A 21,491-nucleotide genomic window follows, 5' to 3' on the forward strand; every position below is an offset into this window, starting at 1 on the left:
GCAAAATCCTTGAAGACCCCTGATTTAGAGTAACAACACCTCACTGACAAATAACATCAGTTTCAACCTGAAAACTCATTCAAAAACGGTTTTAAACTAAATTGTTGGTTCATTTTCCTCTCCACCCGTACCTGATCAGCTCCACGGTCTCAGAGTACATTGTATACGGCGATTTGGCCTCCAGCGGGTCTCGCTCCATGGCGTTTCCACACTCTATGAACGACAGAGCGCCGTCCGCGTAGTTCACCGCTTTGCCGAACTTGTCCATCTGCAGGCGCGGGAAATGGAAGAGAGTGAAAACAGATGTAACACGAGGAGAGACAGAGGGAGCGAGGGGGCATGGATGAGAGGAGGAATAAGTGACATCTCAACAGCATTGTAGCAGACGCGCAGCCTTCTCTCGGAGTAATCTCCCGCCGGGGTGCAAATCCCCAGGTAAATGTGAGGTGTAAACATATAAAAAAATAAAAAGTTAAATAAATCTCATTTCAGTGTTCGAGGGGGATCCGATAATTCTTTTGATATCGTATAATCTTGCAGACATCATCAGTCCTTGAATGCAACGTTCACTCGGAGACAAATGCCGCAATAAATAACACAAATTACAGAGCACGGCCGTAATTACGGTCTAGACTGCAGACGATAATATTGTGTGTTTTTAAATGATTCTTTTTTCGTTATCCGTGTCTATCTAACCGTCTGTTTTCTCTTTGCCTCCTCTGTGCGCTTGAGCGTGGAGGGAAAAAGTTGTGTATTATTCAGTGGTTGGTTTGCAGTGGAGTGTTGAGCCACACAGCGTCTTACCAAAGCGTCAGCCTTGTGCTTCAGTCTCTTGGCCTCCTGCATGTAGTAGTCGGCGCTGTGGACTCTGGGAGAAGCACAGAAGAAGAAGAAGAAGAGAAGAACATGAAGAGCATCGTGGTGCACTGACGAGGTTTAACAAAAACTAAAAAAAGAAAAGAAAGAAAAGAAAAAACCCTGCGTGATAGAGTGATTTACATAATCACGGACTACAAGTAGCTCGCAGTGAGCTTTACAACAGCAGCCTACTTAGGTATACATTCCTCAGGCTGAGTGTAACCTTAGTATAACAACAAAACATGTTGTTTCATGAATAATGCAGAAACCTTTTGGGACGAATAAGTCAGAAGACGTATCATCTTTCCAGGTTTCAGCACAACTGGACGAGCGTTGAGGTGATTTCGGCTGCTTCTACCATATGCATTACACTAACAGGCCACTATTTGTCCCTTTACTTAGAGTTATAGCAAAATAAAACCAGCTGTGTAGCGACAGAGAAGTGGCTTCTGGCGTCCAGAACCAAGGCTGGGCTGGGACCAAATGATGAATAATCAGGCCACGTCTCTATGTGCAGCAAAATAACTGTGAGCATCTCCAGAAAGAGTTAACGTATAACGTCCAGAATATAATATGAATTTTTTTTTGGATAAAGGAACACAAAACATTACATTTCTGCTGTCTCCTGACCAGGAAGTTGAGACACAACAACAAAAGTGACAACAGCTCTTAAGTCATAAAATGTGTGCGAGAGTGCACATGCCGCTCTGCACTTGTACATACGTGTCACTGAACGTCAGTCTCGGCCTGCGAGCTTCTGCAGGATCCAGCATCGGTTCCGACCACACGTCGGAGTCTGAGTGGCCGTTGGCATGGTAACCGTCTCCACACGGCTTCTCGCTGTGGGGATCCGTTTCCTGTTGTAAAGAGAGCATCGAAGCGTGTGTTTGTGATACTGTTAATTAGCGTTAATTAGTGTTTTTTGTTTTATTTTGTTTTTTTTTCATCGACCAGCTACTTTCTGGATTTGTCGGACCTTTTCGGTTCTGTGCTCCACTGAAAGCTCCTTTTTTTCGGTGCCAATATACACTTCAACAAAGATGTGTTGTGAAGATCAGACTAGTGAAAAAACCCTGTTTTTTTGTTTTGACTAAAGAGGGACCTGAATGACACCTGAGTCTCATTACACTGATTGAAAACACCTGAACAGATGGACTCTAACTTGGTCGTGAAATTTACTCGTAATCCTGGAGGAGCACTCACCTTTGCACCTCACAGATATGTAATATTGGGTAATTTTCCAGAATAAAATACCAACATCTGTTGTATTAATCTGAATAAGTGATTGTTGTCTGCAGAAATTCTGAGGTGTGCAAATTATAAATATAAAAAAAAAACATTTTCTCATCTATTATTTGAGAAAACAACCCATTTGCTCATGCAAACTTACACTGCCATTCCTCACATGAGATGAAGCCTTTCCTTCACCTCTCCTGTGCCTGTGTGAGGAAGACGAGGCGGAGGCGGTGGCGGTGGTGGTGGCGGCGGTGGTGGAGGTCGTGGAGTCGGGGGCGGCGCCCTCCTGGCTGAGGGAGGAACCGGCGTCGAGGGTTCGTTTGCGAGGGGGATCATCGGAGAGCGGCGACAGGAGGGGCGGGAGCAGCTTCTCATCGCGCCGTCGGGACAGCTTCCTGTTTAGAGAGCTGCTGAACACGCACGCACACACACACACACACACACAAACAGAAAGAGAGAGGAACAAATACGACAAAGCCGTGAGATTATTTGTTTATTTTGCACAGTGACACAGAACGCTTGGATTTGGGCTCTATTTATCGTCCAGTTATCTTTTAAATCAGAGGTTTTGGATGAATCGTGACCGTGTGGCGTACTTGCGGAACGGTATTCTTGGCATGGGTTCTTCTAACATTCCCCAAGATAAAGATCGAACATCAGGGGGAGTGATGAAGTCCTGTTCTCTGTCTGTTTCCTTTTTCCTTTTTCAAATGAGCTGCCTATGTTTTAGGCCAGGGGTCTTCAATGTTTTTCAGGCCAAGGACCCACAAACTGATGGAGAGATTAAGTAGGGAGCCCCTAGCTACTATATGTGTTCTATATTTAACTAATGCTATTTATAAATATACATAAAGACAACATCTTCTGTCTCCCTTTATCCCTTTACTAAAATATGTTGGATTCATGTTAATGTGCATTTACAAAAAATAAAAATATGGGGGAAACGTTTAAAAAAAAATGTAGAAAAATGTCAAATCAACCAAAGATTTTGTAACTCCCCTGCAGTACCTCAACGGACCCCTAGGGGTCGTGGACCACCCGTTGAAGACCTATGTTTTAGGCTCTCCTGCTAAGCTAAGTCCTGTGAGCTCTGAGCTGCAGTGTCTCCGGTCCCTCCAGCAGATCACCCCCACACACATTCAAGGACTCACCTTGACTTTAAAAAACGAGTAAACAGAGAGAAATCTTGTGCGTCTCAAAACACCTCATCAGCACATGAAGTCCTCCCTCCATGAGCCGGACGGGCCAACAAGATCTATGTTGTAGCAACTTCATTAGCAGTCGCTGGATGAGATCCTCCTTCTAAAATTGTCGTGCTGCCTGCGTTCCCCGGTAGCGCGGCGGTGATTATTCCCCCGGCTGCCTTATTTTAGCTCCTGTGACTCATATTGTTTGCAACACAACAGATAATATTTTTATGTTTTTCCCATCCCTGGAAACTCTGGGGGTTTGATGCAGCGAGAAAGTTGCTGAGCTCGCAGAACGAGGCCCCGGGCACCGACATTAGTGATAATATACAAAATCAGGGAGACAAAGACTAATTAGCTGCTGTGGAGTGTGTGTGTGTGTGTGTGTGTGTGTTTTGTGTCTGCGTCCAGCATAATTGATGCGTGTGAGCGCGCTCGTGTGCGCGGCTATGCTAATTTATGCTCGGCTCTGCTCAAGCGGAGGCTGGCGCGTGTGTGCAGGCGAGCAGGTGAGACCTCTCTTAGTTCTTTTTAAAGGCGTTTTAAGTTAAGACACTTAGAGCCTCTTAGCATGAGATGACCGCAGTATATCTGCCAAGCATTCCTCTTTAATACATCTGCACTGACTCATCAGTTACTTGGTAGTGGGGGGATTGATTTCTGGTCCAGCTGAAATTAAATCTTAAATCTTTTTGTCTGCTGCAGAACACCGCACATCTGCTCGGCTAAATCTTTTGTCCCTTTTTGTTTCTCCTTTGAAAGGAAATATCAAAAACGAGATGTGGTGCTGTATGTAGAGTAGATAAACCTTTATGGAGACCTTGTTCTGAGCATAAACGCTTAGATCTCACGATCACACTGGGCCGGTGCGTGTTCAATTTCAACATTACCTTTCCCGTCCTCCAAGTCTCCAAAGTGAATTGCTGACTTCCGTTTATAGTTGTTGGCTAATTAGCTGCTCAGCTGCAGCACATTAAACAGCATGGAGATATTGAGAGAAACGCCTTACTCTTCAGTACCGCTGCTAAGAAAACTGCCGGCTCATGACTTGGAAGATACCGCACAAGTTTGTTCGGGTTTTTATCGCGGTCTGCTGTCAGTCAAAGACAGAACACGGCCTCTCAATTAGCTGAGACACCTCTCATATTTACACGATGACTTTTCCCCGCTCTTATTTTTAATTATTAAAGCAAAAATAATGCACTATTGTGAAATTGGATTAACTTTACCCACTGCCAACGTGCTCTTCTAGTGTTAAAACAGCCACAGCTTTATAATTATCCGTGTACAGTTCAGCTGTAAATGTTTCTCCGTGTAATTAACAATTAACACTGATAATTATGAGCAGATGATAATGATATATTACTTAAAAACACGTCAAGTATAACAGCTCACAAGGGTGGCGTTAAAAAACGCCGGCAATAACACAAATAGGAATTAATCTGAATCATAACAGCCTGTCATAGCAGTTTTTCCTTCCATTTCCTTTATGGATCCCTCACGGGGCGAGCAGCTACGTACACTCAAAGAAGGGTTGTCACCTGTGCAACACCTGGGGAGCTGAGTACCTCCAACGTGTGACGACTACAGTCCCAAAGCTTCTCTAACTTCTATTCCCCCGATAAATAACAGCCATAATGTGAACAATCCTTTCCATTAGGTCATAACATAAACAGTATAAATATGGACAGCGGAAAAACTCAAGCAAGTAGAGCTCCCCCTGGTGACCGGCTGAAGTATAAGTCATAAGCTCCACCTCCTCCATGTTAGTGGATGAGACTTAGGCCAAACTAAAAGAGCATGATTGACATCAAATAATTTTTTTTTCAAGGATGGTTTCTGTCATTTTAGGTACTTTATATCATATAATATGATATTGGTGCATGTTTTGGATACGTTTAGTTTAGTTTTAGTTGCTTGATGCTACAGAAACAGGATGTGACATAATGGTGACCACTAGTTGCCATGCCAACCACCACATAAAGTGGTCCCATGGGACCGTGAGAGTTGTCAACAAAAAATTAAAAAAACAAACAAACAAACAAAAAAACACATACCTTCCTTGGAAGGAAGGAAGGAATGTGGAGGAAGTGCAGAGCATAGTATTGATTAAGCATAACATGAGTCTGGAGGAAAAGTGACTGTGTCACCAAATATTATGACTCCAGTGATGAGACTCTGGCTCCAAAGTCGATGGAAACACCCTCTTATCACCAGGAAAACAGTCTGTATCTATGGTTTATACATAAATCTTCTTAAAGAAGGCTCTTTCGCCTGAACAGGGACTTGAACCCTAGACCCTCAGATTAAAAATCTGATGCTCTGCCGACTGAGCTATCCAGGCCCTGAATGCATCACCAAGGATGCTGTAATAAAGAATGCATCATAAAAGGCAAAACAAAAACCTTCCTTGGGTAAAAAAAAAAAATAACTCTAATAAAAATGATCTGCTCTCATAATGATATGAGCCCGCTCATTAAAATGGTTTCAAGTCACAAGGAGCTGCTAACAGAGTCTGAGTGAGACGATCGCACTTCAGATCTGGCATAAAATGCCTCCTGGATGATAAACACAGTGTCACCGGTTCAACTCCAGGTCAGCCCCTTCTTGCTTTTTTTTTGATAACACTGAGATGCTCTGAAAAATACTTCCTTTAGCTGTCACGTTGAAGCTTATTTATAGCGACAGCCAGCTTAGTCCGTTTTTAATAATTCAGACAGAAAGCCGGAATTCACGGATTGTCACTCGCGTGTCACAGTGTGAATTAAACTCGCCTGTCGAGAGGCTTCATCGCTACATTTAAAATTTTTAAGCCTTCCTAAAAGTCTCCAGTAAACTTGTCTGATTACTTTTACCAGAGCCTGTGCCGGTCACACGAGGTGGGAAAGTTCAAAGTTGAGCCTTGTCCAATTAATTACTGACAACACCCAAGCAATGCATGACAGTGTATTAGGGCGCTGACACACCAATAAAGCCAACAGTGAACCATTTGGGAAGTAGATAAGGACCTGTGACCCTAGTTTTAGTTTTTCCTGCAGCATTATGCTACGCATCAGTCGATTCTGCACGGTGTCTTTGAAAGGGATCTTTCTGATTGGCTGTTCAGCTTTGAGAACTAGTGCATGAGGGGAAAAACCTAAATGATGAAAGTGGACAAACACCACAGGCACACAGAGGGCTCACACTGATTTTTTGTCAACAACATTTTCACAAGGGCATGATTCAGGAGAGGCTAGCTTTGTGTGAAGATTTCGTTGCTCTTCCTAGCTGGTGAGGTCACTGGAAGATCTTTGACGTCGGTTCGTTGTGTCCGGGGTTTAGTTCAAGTCGCTTTTTTCCATTGTTTGTCAGAAACAGCAGGAAAACTACTCTGCACAGCTGATGTGCAAATGACGCCAGATCCAAGGCGACTTCTTGTGCACATGAGCACATAAAACATAAAGCTCAACTTTGTAGTTTCATAAACTGGCATGTAAGAGAAAATTCACAAATGTGCATAGATTAGACACAATTATATCTTAATACAATGCAAAGCTTTGGCGACAGCGTAGGCTAATGTGCACTTTTATGTCCAGTATGTTGGACTAGTGTCACCCTCTACTCAAAAACAAATCAGTTACACTAGATCCCTGGTGACCATACTGGTTGGGTCAATTTCACTTTTAAGATTCTTATCTTTAAAGCACTTTGTGGTCAAAAGCAAATACTTGTGTGAGGTAACTTTTAGTTTGAATGCTCTGACTGAGGATTTGAGAACACCTCTAACTAATGACATCTTTGAATGGAGACTTAACCTGACTTTCCTGTCATTGGTTACTGTATTCTGTGGCGGTGCGCTTCATTGTAAATGTTTTTTTGTTTTTGTTTTTTTTTAATGTGTGTATTTAATCCAGTTTTATTTAATTTCATTAAATCCATTATTCTCATTGTCCATGACATTTCCTCTAAAGCAGGGGGTCGGCAACTTTCAACACTGAAAGAGCCATTTGGATCCGTTTCCGACAGAAAAGAAAACACTGGGAGCCAAAAAAACCCCTCTGATATCTAAAATGAAGATCACACTGCATATATCGTTTTTAACTCTATGCTAGGCCTATATTGTGTTGTATTTATGAAATGAAATAACTGCTACAGAGAAAACGGAACTGCATTTATGTAACCTAACAGGGATTTATCCGTGGTTGGCTTACCTGGGGTCGAAAAGTTCAATAATAGCGGACTGGACCTGCCGGGGGGATGTCACACGTCGGCAGCTGTGACGTATATTTTGAGCGACAAAAAATTAAATACATTTTATTTTAATGTTAAAATATCGCCATCAATTCAAATTTAGAATTAGATTTAAAAAACTAACGCACTAAAATAAAAATACTTTTGAATTAAATACTCGATAGCAACTAGTAAAATGTGCTGCAATGCACTGTGGGAGTTCAGTGTTTGATGTTACAACCGTGAGTGTGGTGTGGCGTTCAGTGTCATTCAGTTGATGTGTAACTCTCGCTCGTTCACTGATGAGTGACTAGTTGCCGCTATTCTGAGGTAGTTAGCGTAAAAAAGTGAACGGCTTTGATCAGTGTACTTGCTCCGCACCGCTTGCCACAGAGAGCCGCAGCAGAGGAACGAAAGAGCCGCATGCGGCTCTGGAGCCGCAGGTTGCCGACCCCTGCTCTAGTGAAGCAAAAGCAAGTAGAGCTCCCCCTGGTGGCTGGCTGCAGTATAGGTCATAAGCGCCACCTCCTTAATGAAATGTTAATGCATGTTTATGCACGTTCATTTAAGTTATATGCTATGCACAGAAAGTTCAAATGAGTGACCGCTGCAATAGCCATTGTTGCATTTAATTCTGCTCTACTGAGGTTAATGTTGGGATTGTTATTAGCCCAGTAACAACCTCCCCACATCAGTACTCATAGGCCGACGGTAAAAACCTGACCTACGTACTGTGTCCCCTCCTCTTCCTGTTTAGTCACCATCACAGAGCCGAGCTGCTGGCTGTGCTGTGTGCAGTCTCACACTTACTCTGTGGAGCTGTTCTTGTGGTTGTGTATTGGGGAGATGCAGGGTGGGAGGAGCAGGCAGTCTTTGTCCAATCGCAGCTTCTTATTGCAGTTGACGGATGACTCTCCGTGGTCCGACTGGGAATTTAGAAGACGGGAAACACACTTTAAAGATGAACGGGGGTTAAAACACACTGATATCTGAGGAGAGTTCCAGGAGGTAAATCCTGTTTCACACCTTGTGTTTCCTCTTGCTCTTGCTGGCGTGCTTCTCTGTTGGAACCACCATGTTTGCAGCTGCCTGCCTTCTGTGTTTGCTCCCGTTCTCTGCCCTCTCCGTCCTCCCAGCCGGCCTGGGATTACTCTGCTCCTGCACAGGGGGGTTGTCCAGGACCCCCAGACCTTGGCATGCCTTCTCCCTGTCCCGCGACGTCGTCCTCGCCCTCTCCCTCTCCCTCTCCCCGAATCTCTCTCTGTCCTCTCTATCTGTCTGCCTCTCCCTCTCTGTTAATCTGTCACCTTGCCTCTCTCTGTCCTGCACTAATCGCTCATTTTCCTCCTCCTGTCTCTCCGCCTTCGCCGGCTTCGGTCTGTCTCTCGCGCCCGGCCACTCCCGCTCCTCCTGCTTCTGTCTGTCCCTCTCGGCCACACCTATCCTCTCCCCCTGCCTCTCCCTGTCTCTCCCCTCGCTCCCATCCCTCTCCGCGACTCCCGCCCTTGATCTCTCTCCTCCACCCTGGCCGGGCACCCTGCTGAGCAAACCCAGGTCAATTTTCACCCATAAACTCTGGATCTCCTGGTATTCCCTCAAGGGGGAAAGAGGCACCTCGTGTCCCAAATTGGACGGCGGCGACATCGAGTCCAGGTCCTTGCTCTGCCCTCCTAACCCTCCAGGATCAGGGACAGAAGTACCAAACGTGCCACTTATGCTGCTAATGCTCAGGGAGTTACAGCCACTACCGCCGCTGCCATTACCACCGCCGCCGCCGATGCTACTATTACTACTGCTGCTACCATTAGTGGTCACACTGCTACCATCTTTGACTCGGAGCCCCTTCCCTCCAAATGTTCCCAGGCTCCCCGCGGTGCCGGCAGAGCCAAGGCATGGGAGGAGAGGCGTGTGCATGTGCGTGTTGGACAGAGTCTGTGTGTTAATCGCGGAGCGCGTCGCCTGAGGTGGCAGAGCGGGGATTTTGATGGCTTCCTCTGCATCCGACTGGCATTCTGACGAGGAGGAGGAGGAATCTGTTTCGATGAATTCTCGGGACTTGGGTGTGATTCTGGTGTTGGGGCCTCTGTGTTTCCTCTTATCCTGTTTTTATATGAGAACATAAAGAGGGATATGCATCAAACTATGTGGAGCAGTGTGGAAAAGACACAAACATCTCTAAAGCAGTGATTCACAACCACAACACAAAGCCTGTTTTTTTTTTTTTTATCCTTAGCTATCTCACTGAAAATATCTACCTTACATGCAGTGGTTTAAACATCCCCTGCTGTAGACAAACATTATAATCAGGAGCTAAGCACATACAGTGTATCACTAGATGTGATAATAACATGCAGATTAGGCAGCACAAGTCGCCAGCTTGTTCTACTAATCTGTGAGGAGACATGAAACATGTTTGACTGTCTCGTTCTGCGCGTCGGTGACATTCACTGCGCCGCAAGTCGCACACGTTGAGCGCGGGCGGTCCGTTTTGTCACATGCAAATTAAAAGATGCATCTCGCGTCTCTCGTTTTAAAACCCTTCTGCGCGAGCGCGGCTCCGTCAGAGATCGGCCCGAGAAGTCCGCCAGGAGCGCAGCGATTATAGTCGGCCCTGATTGCCGTGCTGTCGAGACCGGGAGGGTTTAAACGTATCTGACTCAAAATGAGACAATTATAGTTTTTCTCCCATTTTATTGACTCACTTTAACTTTTCCCTGCGTGTCTACACAATTCAAAAGACTTGGCTGACATCCTGTACTTTTAAATAAACCCCACAGCCTGTAAACTAAACTTCCTTGCTCATTCTGTGGAGTTGAGCCTTGACTTAGAAATATGTCATAAATATATCTTAATAAGTTCCAAAAACAGTGCACTGTGTTTTTTTTGGAAGTGAGTAACGTCAAGTGTTGGTTTTGGCCTTTTGATTTATTAACAATAACAAAAATAATGTTGCGGTATTGACTTCTGAGCCGTTTCTTAGAATCGATTTTGAACTTTCTTTGTAATCTTTGTGTTTCCTGTTATTATTTTGAAAGGTTCTTCCGTGGTGTTTTGTGTCTTGCTTTCCTTCCTGTCTGTTTTTGCCCCTCTTTTGTTATTTTGTGATTGGTTTTCCTCCATGTTCCTCCCTCAGTGATCTAACCTTCTACCTTCATCAGAGAAGCTGAGGGGATGGCAGGGATAGCTGCTGTCATTAAGGAGTATCAGGGGGTGGTGCTATGGGGTGAGGGTATCTGGTCTGGTCCAGGTTGGTGCTACATGTCTAAGTAACATCCACTTAAATCCCAGGTTAAAAACGTTATTTAACTCACCTGCCACTGGTTTTAATGTTGTGGCTGATGGGTATATGTAACGTAAGTCAACTTTTTTTTCCTTTATTGTTCCTATGTGGCATTTTCTAGAGTTTGTTCTTTTTTTTACTATTTTGTCTGATCTACCTGCTTTTACATGGCAGTGCTTTTTGTCACCACCCTAAGTAACTCTTTGTTAAACTGAACTATTTAATTACTTCACCCAGTCTGAGTGAGCGTCATGCATTTGACCAATAACTTCTACGCTACACCAACAACAAACATAATAGTACCATAATGATGCGTCTCCTAGTTTGCCCACAACTCCTTTACTTCATCCTTTAGTGTTACACAGACAACACCTGCAGCTTTGGCCGCATCTTGTTTCCCCTGATGCTAAATTTTAGATGCATCCTGGTCAATTATCCTCACCTGAAACAAAGGGGGAATGGGGGGCGGCCCTGCGTGTGCAACATCCACATGAGAAAGCGTCTACAAAGACTGAAATGTTGAAGAAAAACGCCACTAATGTTCCCGGTTTCCAGCAAAACCCACTCGCTTGGCAGGCTCAAACCTTTGGAACCCGTCCAATGCATGTAGCCATCTGCAGAATCCATTCTCAGTAAATGACATGCTGTGTTTTGTTGAAAAAGGAAAAAAGCGAAAGGGAAAACTGTCCCTTGTATAATGCTTATTTAAACTGCTGGCAAAAGCTTTTACTTTCTCCAATAAAAGTGCTCAGCCCTGTTTTCTGGAAAGTTCACCTCTCCTCTCTGTTGACATTAGCTGTCCCGCCAGCTGGTCTGCGCAGCTAAGGCTGGCAGAGGATCAAACGTATTGACAGCACTCACAGCACAGGTTGCAGATGCTAGCGCTCATCTTGGTTTTCAGGTAATTTAAGGAAGGTTAGATCTTTTAGCAAAACACAGGGATTTTCAGCTGTCTGGTCCCAGACTGCGTTTGACAGGGGGTGTCGAAATGCAGCTTCACATATATGTTCGGTGTGATCCGGTAAATCATTAATACCTTTAAAAGCACAGGTGGAGTGTTACACTGTCTTCTGTTTTGCTTTCTTTGAACAAAGTAAAGGAGTTGATGATAATCATTATATCTGCAGTGAGAATGAATTAAAGGTCAGAGCTCTGAATGATGCCGGGTTGACTGAAGCTCAGGCTGCTGATGGAAAGGTGACAGACGTCAGGGTCAGACATGTCAGTCTTGTCTTGGGCTGTTTCATGTGAGCTGCTCTTTGCTAGTCGCTGCAGTTTTCTTCTTTTTAACATCCTCCCCTGACTAATTAATTAATTAATTGTTAATGCAGTGTTCATTTTTTTCTTTTTTAAGATGATGGAGTCTTCTTTTCAAAGATGAACATATTACTATTAAGAAATTATCCTCTCATATGTCCACCTTACTTAAAGGTCCCTAAAGGTACATAAAAACACAATTTACAGGGTATTTTATAAGTTTAACCCTCATAACTGAGTTTGAAATTGTTACGTTGTTACCATTTTTTTGCACGTAAATCTTTTAATCCACTTCAGTACTAATCACAAATACCTAAAGTTTTTTGCAAAGTGGCAACATTGATTTTGATGGATTTTTATTATTTTTTATAGTGCCTAATTTACAAAAAAATGTTACCTTGTTACCATTAAGGGACAGTGTCCCCTTCAAAAATATATAATTATATATATATTAAATACCTTACATGAATCTCTTAATCCACTTTAATACTAATCACAAATACCAATAAAATCTCCCATAAAGTTATCAAAAAAAAAAAAAGAAAATGGAAAATGACACTTTTGTCCTTATCAGGGCATGAGGATTAAAATCAGTTTAAATCTCCCTCTTCCTACTACTGTGTTTTTCACTTTACTGTGACTACTGTAAAGTAGTAGTGTACGTCTTACATTCATTTGGAAATATGTCACTGATAATTAAAGAAGGACGATATTTGTTTATAACGGCCTTTTCCGTTTTTTAGTTTGCAGGCGGCTTCTATTTCCCCCTTTTCTTTCTTCTTTTATTCCGTTTTCTCACTGCCTACATTGAGACATTAAAACCTTTTTTTTTTTGTATAGTATAGTATAGTTGTATGACTGTCATGACATCCACAGACTCAGATGAAATGATCATGACAGGATACGTGGACGGTATGTGATATATGTGGAGGACTTGAAGCGTATTCCAGATGTTTATGACTTTAAGTGCAGGAAAAGTATCCAGTGGTGCTTGAGTCATTCAATCCAGCTGTCAAAACACACACACACACACACACACACACACACACACACACACACACACTAAAACTAACCTGGTTTACACTGACAGCAGGTGCTGGTGCAGGGGGTTGCTGTATTGCTGCTGGTGGAGTGACTGTGTTGTTGTTTGGGTTGGTAGCACTGCGAGGTTCCTTCCTTGGAGCTGTTTTACCACTGGGGGGTTTGCTTCGCGGCCTCGTGGGGTTCTGATGTTCCAGGGTCGGGGGAGGCAACAGATCTTTCTCCCTGGCTGCAGGACTAGAGGGAGGAAACACAGCGAAACGAAGCATCGCAATCTGAATCAGATCCAACCCTTGAGCAAGGCAGGCACCGAAGCCCGAAACGACTGATGTGCAGTCGCACACTGACAAACAATGGAAGATGACGTCTGCCTTGGCTAACTCCGGGGGGTGAATGTGTGTTCAAATGAAAAAATATAAGACAGCATGAAATAATTGAAAACAGCATGCATTCAGCTGAACTTGTTTGGCTGTGGGAAGGTTAAAATGGAAAGAAGGAGCGGAAGAAGTGATTGAGGCAGAGGAAAATAAAGAAGTGAAGCCAGGGAGTCCATTTTTTTTCTTTTTTTTTTCTAATTAGCCAAACTTCCAGCCGAGCTCCAGGTTTGACATGACTTCAACTCATCCTAAGCATTTCTCCCACTGGAAGTCTATCAGTGCTAAATGTAGTCAGCTGCATGTTGCTTGGTTCTGTGGTCATGTTTTAGGTGACACTGACAATTTTACATTAAACTGAGGAAGTCTGAAGGTTTGTTTAAGGCAGGTCAGCTCATTATTTTATAAAACAAGACAAGCTTAACCTACTTTGCCTACTTTGCCTTACTACTTAATACTTTCTTAGGGCTGTCCGCTTGATTTATACTTAAAATATTCCAACATCTCAAGAGTTGCAGCGATCAAAGCGAGGCATTCGATGGATGAGTGACATGAACTCGCCCTAGACGCCTGTTGGTACTGACTGACTGTGAAGAAACAAATCCTGGCAACAAAATTTGTCAAAAGAAAAAAAGAAAATGTTTCACTTTGAGTTGCAACATCCATTTATTTCTCTGGTGCACTAGTTTAAAGATGCATCATGTCTACGACTACCATATCATCACCATCAGTTGCTAGTACATGACTTTATGATGACACGACTGCAACTGCAACAGTCAACAGTGCATTTATATTTTAAATAAATGGTATGAAATGAGATGATGCATGACGTGCAGATCTTTTATTCAGTACGAAAAGAACTTGCCAGGCCCTTCCTTCCTTCCTTCCTTCCTTCTTTCCGTCCTTACCTGTGCTGGTTTGCCCTGCTCCATGTCTGGCTCTGATTATCCTCCACACTGTTTGACCTATCTGTCCGTCTGGGCTGTTTCTTCCCTGTGGTGTTCCTCCTCGGGGTCGTGACTTCCGGCCCTGACAACAGACCTGGCGACAGCCTCATCTTCGACCTCTGGCCCTCCCCTGAGGCCTTCTGGCTGAGCTTGGCCTTGGCCTTCTCTCTGGCCGGGCTGCAGACAACCAAAAAATAGATTTTTTTCTTTTATGCTCACAGACACAATTTTTTTTTTTTTTTTTTTTGCAACCTGCAATTTGCTCATCCATCTGTTAGTGTCTCAGTCATCCACTCACTCACTTCAACAAGTTCATTTAAAATGCGATTTAAAGGGTCAATCTGTACTTGTAGCACCTACCAGAAGGCCGCCCTCGTGTCCTTGTGCTCGGCTGTCGGTGCAGCTGCCACAGGAGCGCTGCTGGATCCACACGGTTTGGTCTTGGCAGCTGCGCCTGTTCCTGGTGCTTCATTTCCTGCAGAGAAAATCTCTGGACCCTGGTTGATGGAGCCTAAGCAGCAGAGCGTCGGACCAGAATTAGCATTTCTAAAACTTATCTAATCTGTATATGATGTAGTTACTGACTGATACAATGACTTTAACCTTCCATATTTACAGACCGGTGCCATGATGCTCTTGCTGGGGGGCCGCCTGGGGTTTGGTCTGAGCTTGGACCTTGTTCAACCAGCTGTCCAGCTGCCACTTGTTAGTAGAAGGCGGCTCTGGCTAGAAGAGAAGAAACAATAATAATAATAAAACAAAAAATGCACCTTCATAAATATTTCAGTAACTTCACTCATCTGCAGCATCTACAGTTTATTTGGCCGGCGTCCCAGTCATAACAAGAACTTAAATTTGGACCTAAAGTACTGAGAAACAAAAGGAATGTTTCAAGCGCTGCTTTAAAAGAGACTCTGTCTAAGAGTTAGAAATCATGAAGAGGGTTTTTCTGTGAAAATAAAAAAGAAACCCCACAGGTCCAGCTGTCCATGTTTGAGCTAGTTTTTTGCTTGGATATACCATGAACCAGATGACTGAGAGAGAGAACCTTCAGAGACACGGTGAAAGTTTACTTATTTAGTTTCTGAGGTATAATGTAACATAGGGTGCGCTGAGCTCTGCGCTTGTGTGTTTGGACTGAAACTGCTCCGCTGTCATGACTTTCCTTTCACTTTATCTGCTTTTTTTTCTCTCTCGCTTTCTTTCTTCTATTGTGTTTGCCTGCATTACCCCATAAAACCCGGCAGTGTTGAGCCATTGAAATAATGCGATAAATAATGTTATAATTCTCTCTCCGGCAGTCTGTGTTTTAGGACTTTCAGAGCACCACTGAGAGACTCCGCAGAATCAGACTCCCGGTGACTGACAGTGAACCAGGGAGAATAAAAAACAGGCAATGAAAGTGCATCTGTCTCTTTGCAGAATGTAAACAAGACTGGAGACACTTGTCAGGGGTGAAGACCCCCAAGACATCAATATCTTTTATTGCAGAACATTTGAATAATTGTTAAACTGGATTGCCGCAATAAAATCTAATGGTACCTCCACCTTACAGAAAATGACATTTGATAGCTGTCATAAACAAAACCTCCTGTGACTCACATACTCGTATATAATAATAATATTACTTAATATTATAATGTTCATTTATAATGTTTAGAATTTTGATATTTATTACAATATCTGTTAACATTTTTCTCTCTCAAATATTGTTTAGGTTAATTAGAAACTTTCATCTGTATTGCACTGAAGTCAACCCCTCCTGTGTGCACACAGTTACTGGGAATACACATAAATACCGACTAACACACAAACACATGCAGCTGTCATCCTACCTCTGGAGTGTTTGTGCGGGAGGCCTGATTATACTCGCTGTCACTGGAGCTGCTCTCTGACTCGTCTGTGTCAGACTCTGAGCTGCTTTCTGATTCACTGCTGCTCCCTGATGCACCACTAAAAAAGAAAGATAGACAGAAAGTTAGAAGGCAGGACGGGAAAGAGACGAGCCACATGCCACAGTGTAACAAAACAAAAACCTGGCTGCTGAGAAAGCATAACGATGGACGCTGTCACTACTAATGGGGGTTGCACTGAAAAGTTTCAACCACAAAGTTTCACACTTTGTGGGACTAGACAGCGTCGTCCACTTTCTCGCTAGTTTTCGATATTTTGAATAAACAGCCTGCAAGTGCGGTCCTGCAAAAAGATGACTTTACAATGCAAATTCAGAACACAAGGTTAATCTTTTTACCGATGATGCTCTGCTTTATTACCCACAAATTCAAACAGGGATCACTTTAAACATGATAAAATGCCAGGGTATTCTTTCACAAAGCATTTTTCATACAGAACTGATAGAATTTACTATTTTGTCTCTATTTTTGTGAGTTACTAGTAGTTGAATTAACTATTTCTAGGAAAATTACCAGAAAATGAAGGTACTAGGGATTACTACTCTTTCAAAGCCCTTCACCCTGCATATATTTATAGTAAAGTATTACTGAAACTGTACAGAAAAAGAATTGGATGTTTAAAAAAACATAATACAAGGTTTATTTTGGGCCTGTCAAAAGCTTTAAATATTTAATCGCCATTAATCGCAACATTTCCAAGGTTACTAAAAATGAATCGTACAGTACAAAGGGAGACACCTGCTATGTGAAAATGTCTTTACTTTGCCAAAGACCCCTGGCACTGCTAGAATTTACAAGTTACTAGTAGTTGAATTAACTATTTCCAGGAAAATTCCCAGGAATAAAAAGGTGCTAGGGACTAGAGAATAGTGCGCTAGACCATAACAAAATTTTAGGTAAGATATTCTTACAGTACATATATGTCTGGTGGAGTATTAGTAACTGTTTATTATTATTTTTTTTTTAAAAAAGTAGTTTATTCTGGGCTTATCAATAGCTTGAAATATTTTATCGCAATTAATCGCAATATTTCCATGTTTACTGCAAATTAATCGCACATTTTAAGAAATCAGTTTTACATGCACCTTTAGGTTTGTCCACATTTGTATTTGTACTCTCATCTGATCTGTCTGCCTCAGTTCAAAACTCAGTTTACATCTACAGTAAGTACAAATAACTTTCAGATAAACCATCTGGCAGATGAAGCTGAAGACCCATGTGTTTATCTATTTTTGCTCATTTGTTACTGATTGCTTTCTCCCTCTGCTTCTTTTGGGATTTCTGGCAGGGAATAATTAAAAATTGTTTAACACTCATCATACGCTGCCTGGATCAGCCATAGGTCTTGTCTCAACAACAACCCCATTACTATATTTCTTTAAGCAGAATAAAATGACAGAGTATTGATTCGTGTTCAATTTAAGTCCATGCCATAAAAAATAACTAGTAATTATGATGCTTAAAACAGGCATAAAACCCACTTCTCCTGCTCAAGTCAAATTCCAAACATTCATTACGCTTCCTGTCCACGTCAACGTGAGTGTGATTTAAACTTTCTTGGACTGAATGTTGACAAGTCCTGCAAAGCAAAAAAAATGCCATGCTGTTAAATGAAAAACAGTTGTGACTCGTCAGAGAGTGAACACGGGCCTTTTGAGGGTGTCCTGTGGTGTCTGGCAACAAAATGTTGATAGTGGGGGCCTTTGGGTCCTGTGGGTTGAGGGGCAAGAACACCCCTGCTGAGCAGGAGGTTTTTAATGCGACCCAGGACACATTTTGTGGTCACACTGCCAAAGGAATTTGCTCAAATGTGTCAACTCCAAATGTGGTCTGAGATCGAATCAGTCAAATGCCGCCTTAATGCATCCTGGCAGTGTTCAACAGTGTTGCCATGGTTACCTTGAAACAGTAATCCAATTACTATAAAGCTAACTTGTATAAAATGTAATAAAATACATGGTTTTAGAGATAAAAAAAAAAAAGGCAGCATTGTCTCTACAACATACTACCTGACCAACTTCTTCAACTAACTGGTTTTGCTCCAAACTCTTGACTTTTTATTTATTTATTTTTTTTCCTGGGGAGGTAAACCACTGATCACTACTCCGTTACTCGTCGCATACGTGACGTCACTCCCAGAGGTGCAAGAAATCAAAAATATGGAAATAATAAGAAGCTAATGAGCAGCTTCCAGCTTCCTTCATCCCAGGTGTCATCAGGCTGTACAACACCGGCCAGAGTTAACAATAACTTACAACTGAGACTGTCTTTGTGACCTGTTTTGTCCTTTTTACAGATTCTTTTGCACAGTAATCTGCATTTTTGCACTAATTACCTCAAAGTCCACGTTCACTATCCTAACAATTATATTATGTTGCCCACACTGTATATACTGACTGCCGTACTTGTATATTTTGTACATTCTTTCAGATTTGATACTGTCTTTTATTGTTTTTTTCTATATATATTTCATACCTAATTCTGCACTACTGTGACAAGGTAATTTAAATAAATAAACGGTGTCTTATGTCTTATAAAATGGGAAAAATAGCAACACACAGTAACTTGGATAAGTAGCTTTAATCTAATTACTGGTTTGGTAATAGTAACATGTTAGATTACTCGTTCCTGGAAAAAAAAAGTGGTCAGATTAGAGCAAGGCGTTAACGGCATCACTTGTGTTCACACCTATACTTCACTTTCTATATGTTGTCCACTTGTGATTGGATTCCCCACAACTGATGTTAATGCAAAGTCTGAATAGGTCTCAATCAGTGTGGGATTTAAAATAGCTGCTGGGTCACGTTTTTTTTTTTTCTTCTTCTTCTCCTGGTTGTTCTCTTACTTTGGTGCTTAGATTGTAGCTCTCTAAAGTTTGACTTGGATGAGCTAAGACGCTTCTTTGTCAGCACCAAACATGATAAACAGTCCTGGACAGTTATTATTATCAGTGCATTTATGTTTGGTGTTGAGCCAGGTTAACACAGCTTAGTAAAGATGCTGTTGTGACCATTATGATCTTAGTCTTTCTTCAAAACTACTGTTGATTCTAGTGTTTTAAACTTCCAGGTGTTGTAGCAGTATTATAGTAGAACACACAACAAGCAGAACTCTCTTCACGCTATAACACCGAATGCTCGTTTTCCTGTTTAGCTGTGTTTTTATCTTGTTTAACCTGTTCTGAAAGGATAATAATTAGAGAAGTCGACCACCTAGTAGCTAATTCACAGAAAACGAAGCGCCTGACAGAGAATCATCATAAAATGGCTATTAATAAGCGCATAAACACAGTGGTTTGAACCCGTTCAATGGTCTCATCCCCTCCGCTGCTTCGGCTGGCCTTGTGTTCATCCATCCTTCCACCACGCTTTAAATGGCCTCCTGGAGGCAACACACCCGCTCATCCCGACTCAAGAATACACACACACACATGCACCCGGCGCACACAGAAATCGCAATTATGTGTAGTTTTCTTTGTGCGAGTGTGAGTGTGCACGTAATTTCGGTTCAAGGCTGCCATCACAGCAGGCACCAATCTGTGTGAGCAGTCAAGCAGCAAATCCATCAACTGTTCCTCAGGCAACACACACGCACAAACGCACACACACACACAAACACACTCACACACACGTACGCACACAGTGACAGATACTGTATGAAAGCAGCCTCTGTCCTGTTTTTCTTCTATCATTACTCATCTATTCTCCATCTCCCCTTCCCTCTCTCTTTCAATTTCAATTAAATCTTCACCTCAGTTTGCTCTATTAGCATCCCAGTTGAAACAATATTGGTAAAGCTTTGAGTTAAACCCCTGTATACGTGTTTACGCGTGTGCGTATGTGCGTGCGGACCGCAGAGCACGGAGCCCCTGCCAATTGTGCGTTTGGAAGCCTTTATTTTGTTTTTCATCGTCGGCGCCTGGATGGTAAATCAGCATCACAATAAAACAAGAAATGAGTCAGAGACACGACTCCCAGCTCAGTACGTTTTCCTCGGTGCATTCAGCTCATTATTTTTTAGCACGTGAATTAGAATTTTGTTGAATTTCTAAACAGCTCTTGGACATTTGTGGAGGTACTGTTTAATGTCAGCGCCGCTGAAAGGTCTGTTTGGTAACCTTTGTTGTCGACGAAGGGAAATTTATTGATGAGGCCAAGTGCATTCAGGTAAAAAAAACTGGCTGTACATCACTGCAGGGAGGCCAGGGAAATACAACAGGAGGTCCAGAGACAATGCTGCAAGAGTTATATTATATTATCATATTATTATAATAGTCAGATACGATAATTTATGCCACAGTTGGGAAGCAGATTAATAAAAATCTATTTAATTCATTTACTTACATTATCCATTATTTAGTCGCAGCTATAAATAAGGAACCATAAAAGTTGGGGAACACTATAACGAACATAAACACAGATCAATACAGAGAAGTGGGTCTTCTTTTAGTTCTACTTTTGGTCACCACCATCTGCTTAATGCGCCTCATTCTGCAACAGCTAATTTTATTTATACATCTGTTATTTAATACTAGATCGTTTTGGGTTTGTGACACATTCCTATTTTTTACATTTAATAACTGAGAACGACACTGAACCAAAACAATGAGCTGAAAGATGATAAAACCTGACCAAAGGAGACACCTTTAACATTAAGATATACATGACCTATAATTAAAATTGAAAATAGTTGCAACTTCTGCAGCTTTTATGAATAAAGGTAGAAGAACTTTTAATAATTCATTCACAGATCCCTTTACAAAACACAGTCTGACGATAGTCTTTGATTTCAAAAAAAAAAAAATTATTCCAGACAGAATTTTTATATTTTCTCTTTTAATTTTCTTCTACTTTCTTTAATTTTCATAGGAATTGATGCTTGTCTTTGTCACACTGGGTAAATTCCAATTTTGGGATTCTGGACGACAAAAATTATTATTGCTTTATATATTATCATTATTATTATTATTATTATTTTAATAGGGAACAGCCTGTTTATGCACGGATTACGGGAAGACTGAGGCAGAGTTGCCAGACAGATGGTGATAGCAGACACATCCTGGACTTCTGTCTAGGTCTACTTTTTTTTATGTCCCTTGTTGCCTTTAAAGAATCTTTTGATGTGTAACTAAAGAGCACCAAGAGTCCTGTGTGTGAGTCAGCAGCAGCAGCTCTCCCTGGCAGAGGAGA

General features: G+C 42.1%; 1 protein-coding gene and 1 non-coding gene across 3 annotated transcripts in view; both read right to left on the minus strand.

The window, feature by feature from the left end:
• The window catches only part of aff2 (AF4/FMR2 family, member 2), a 172,876-nt gene that overhangs the window by 17,798 nt on the left and 133,587 nt on the right, over positions 1–21,491 (minus strand). The window contains exons 11-21 of one of the 2 annotated variants that reach the window (XM_047584663.1): positions 16,225–16,342; positions 15,010–15,115; positions 14,750–14,900; positions 14,351–14,566; positions 13,101–13,305; positions 8,517–9,590; positions 8,301–8,416; positions 2,249–2,501; positions 1,582–1,715; positions 805–868; positions 132–268 (exon numbers count right to left, since the gene is read on the minus strand). In XM_047584663.1, the coding sequence (XP_047440619.1) occupies positions 132–268; positions 805–868; positions 1,582–1,715; positions 2,249–2,501; positions 8,301–8,416; positions 8,517–9,590; positions 13,101–13,305; positions 14,351–14,566; positions 14,750–14,900; positions 15,010–15,115; positions 16,225–16,342 (2,574 nt within the window). Of the gene's footprint in view, positions 1–131; positions 269–804; positions 869–1,581; positions 1,716–2,248; positions 2,505–8,300; positions 8,417–8,516; positions 9,591–13,100; positions 13,306–14,350; positions 14,567–14,749; positions 14,901–15,009; positions 15,116–16,224; positions 16,343–21,491 lie in introns of both variants that reach the window. The other variant, XM_047584662.1, reaches the window with a different exon arrangement.
• trnak-uuu lies at positions 5,553–5,625 on the minus strand. Its single transcript has one exon. It is a non-coding gene; the product is annotated as a tRNA-Lys (tRNA).

This window comes from Mugil cephalus, chromosome 5 (assembly GCF_022458985.1).
Source record: "Mugil cephalus isolate CIBA_MC_2020 chromosome 5, CIBA_Mcephalus_1.1, whole genome shotgun sequence".
Lineage (NCBI taxonomy): Eukaryota > Metazoa > Chordata > Actinopteri > Mugiliformes > Mugilidae > Mugil > Mugil cephalus.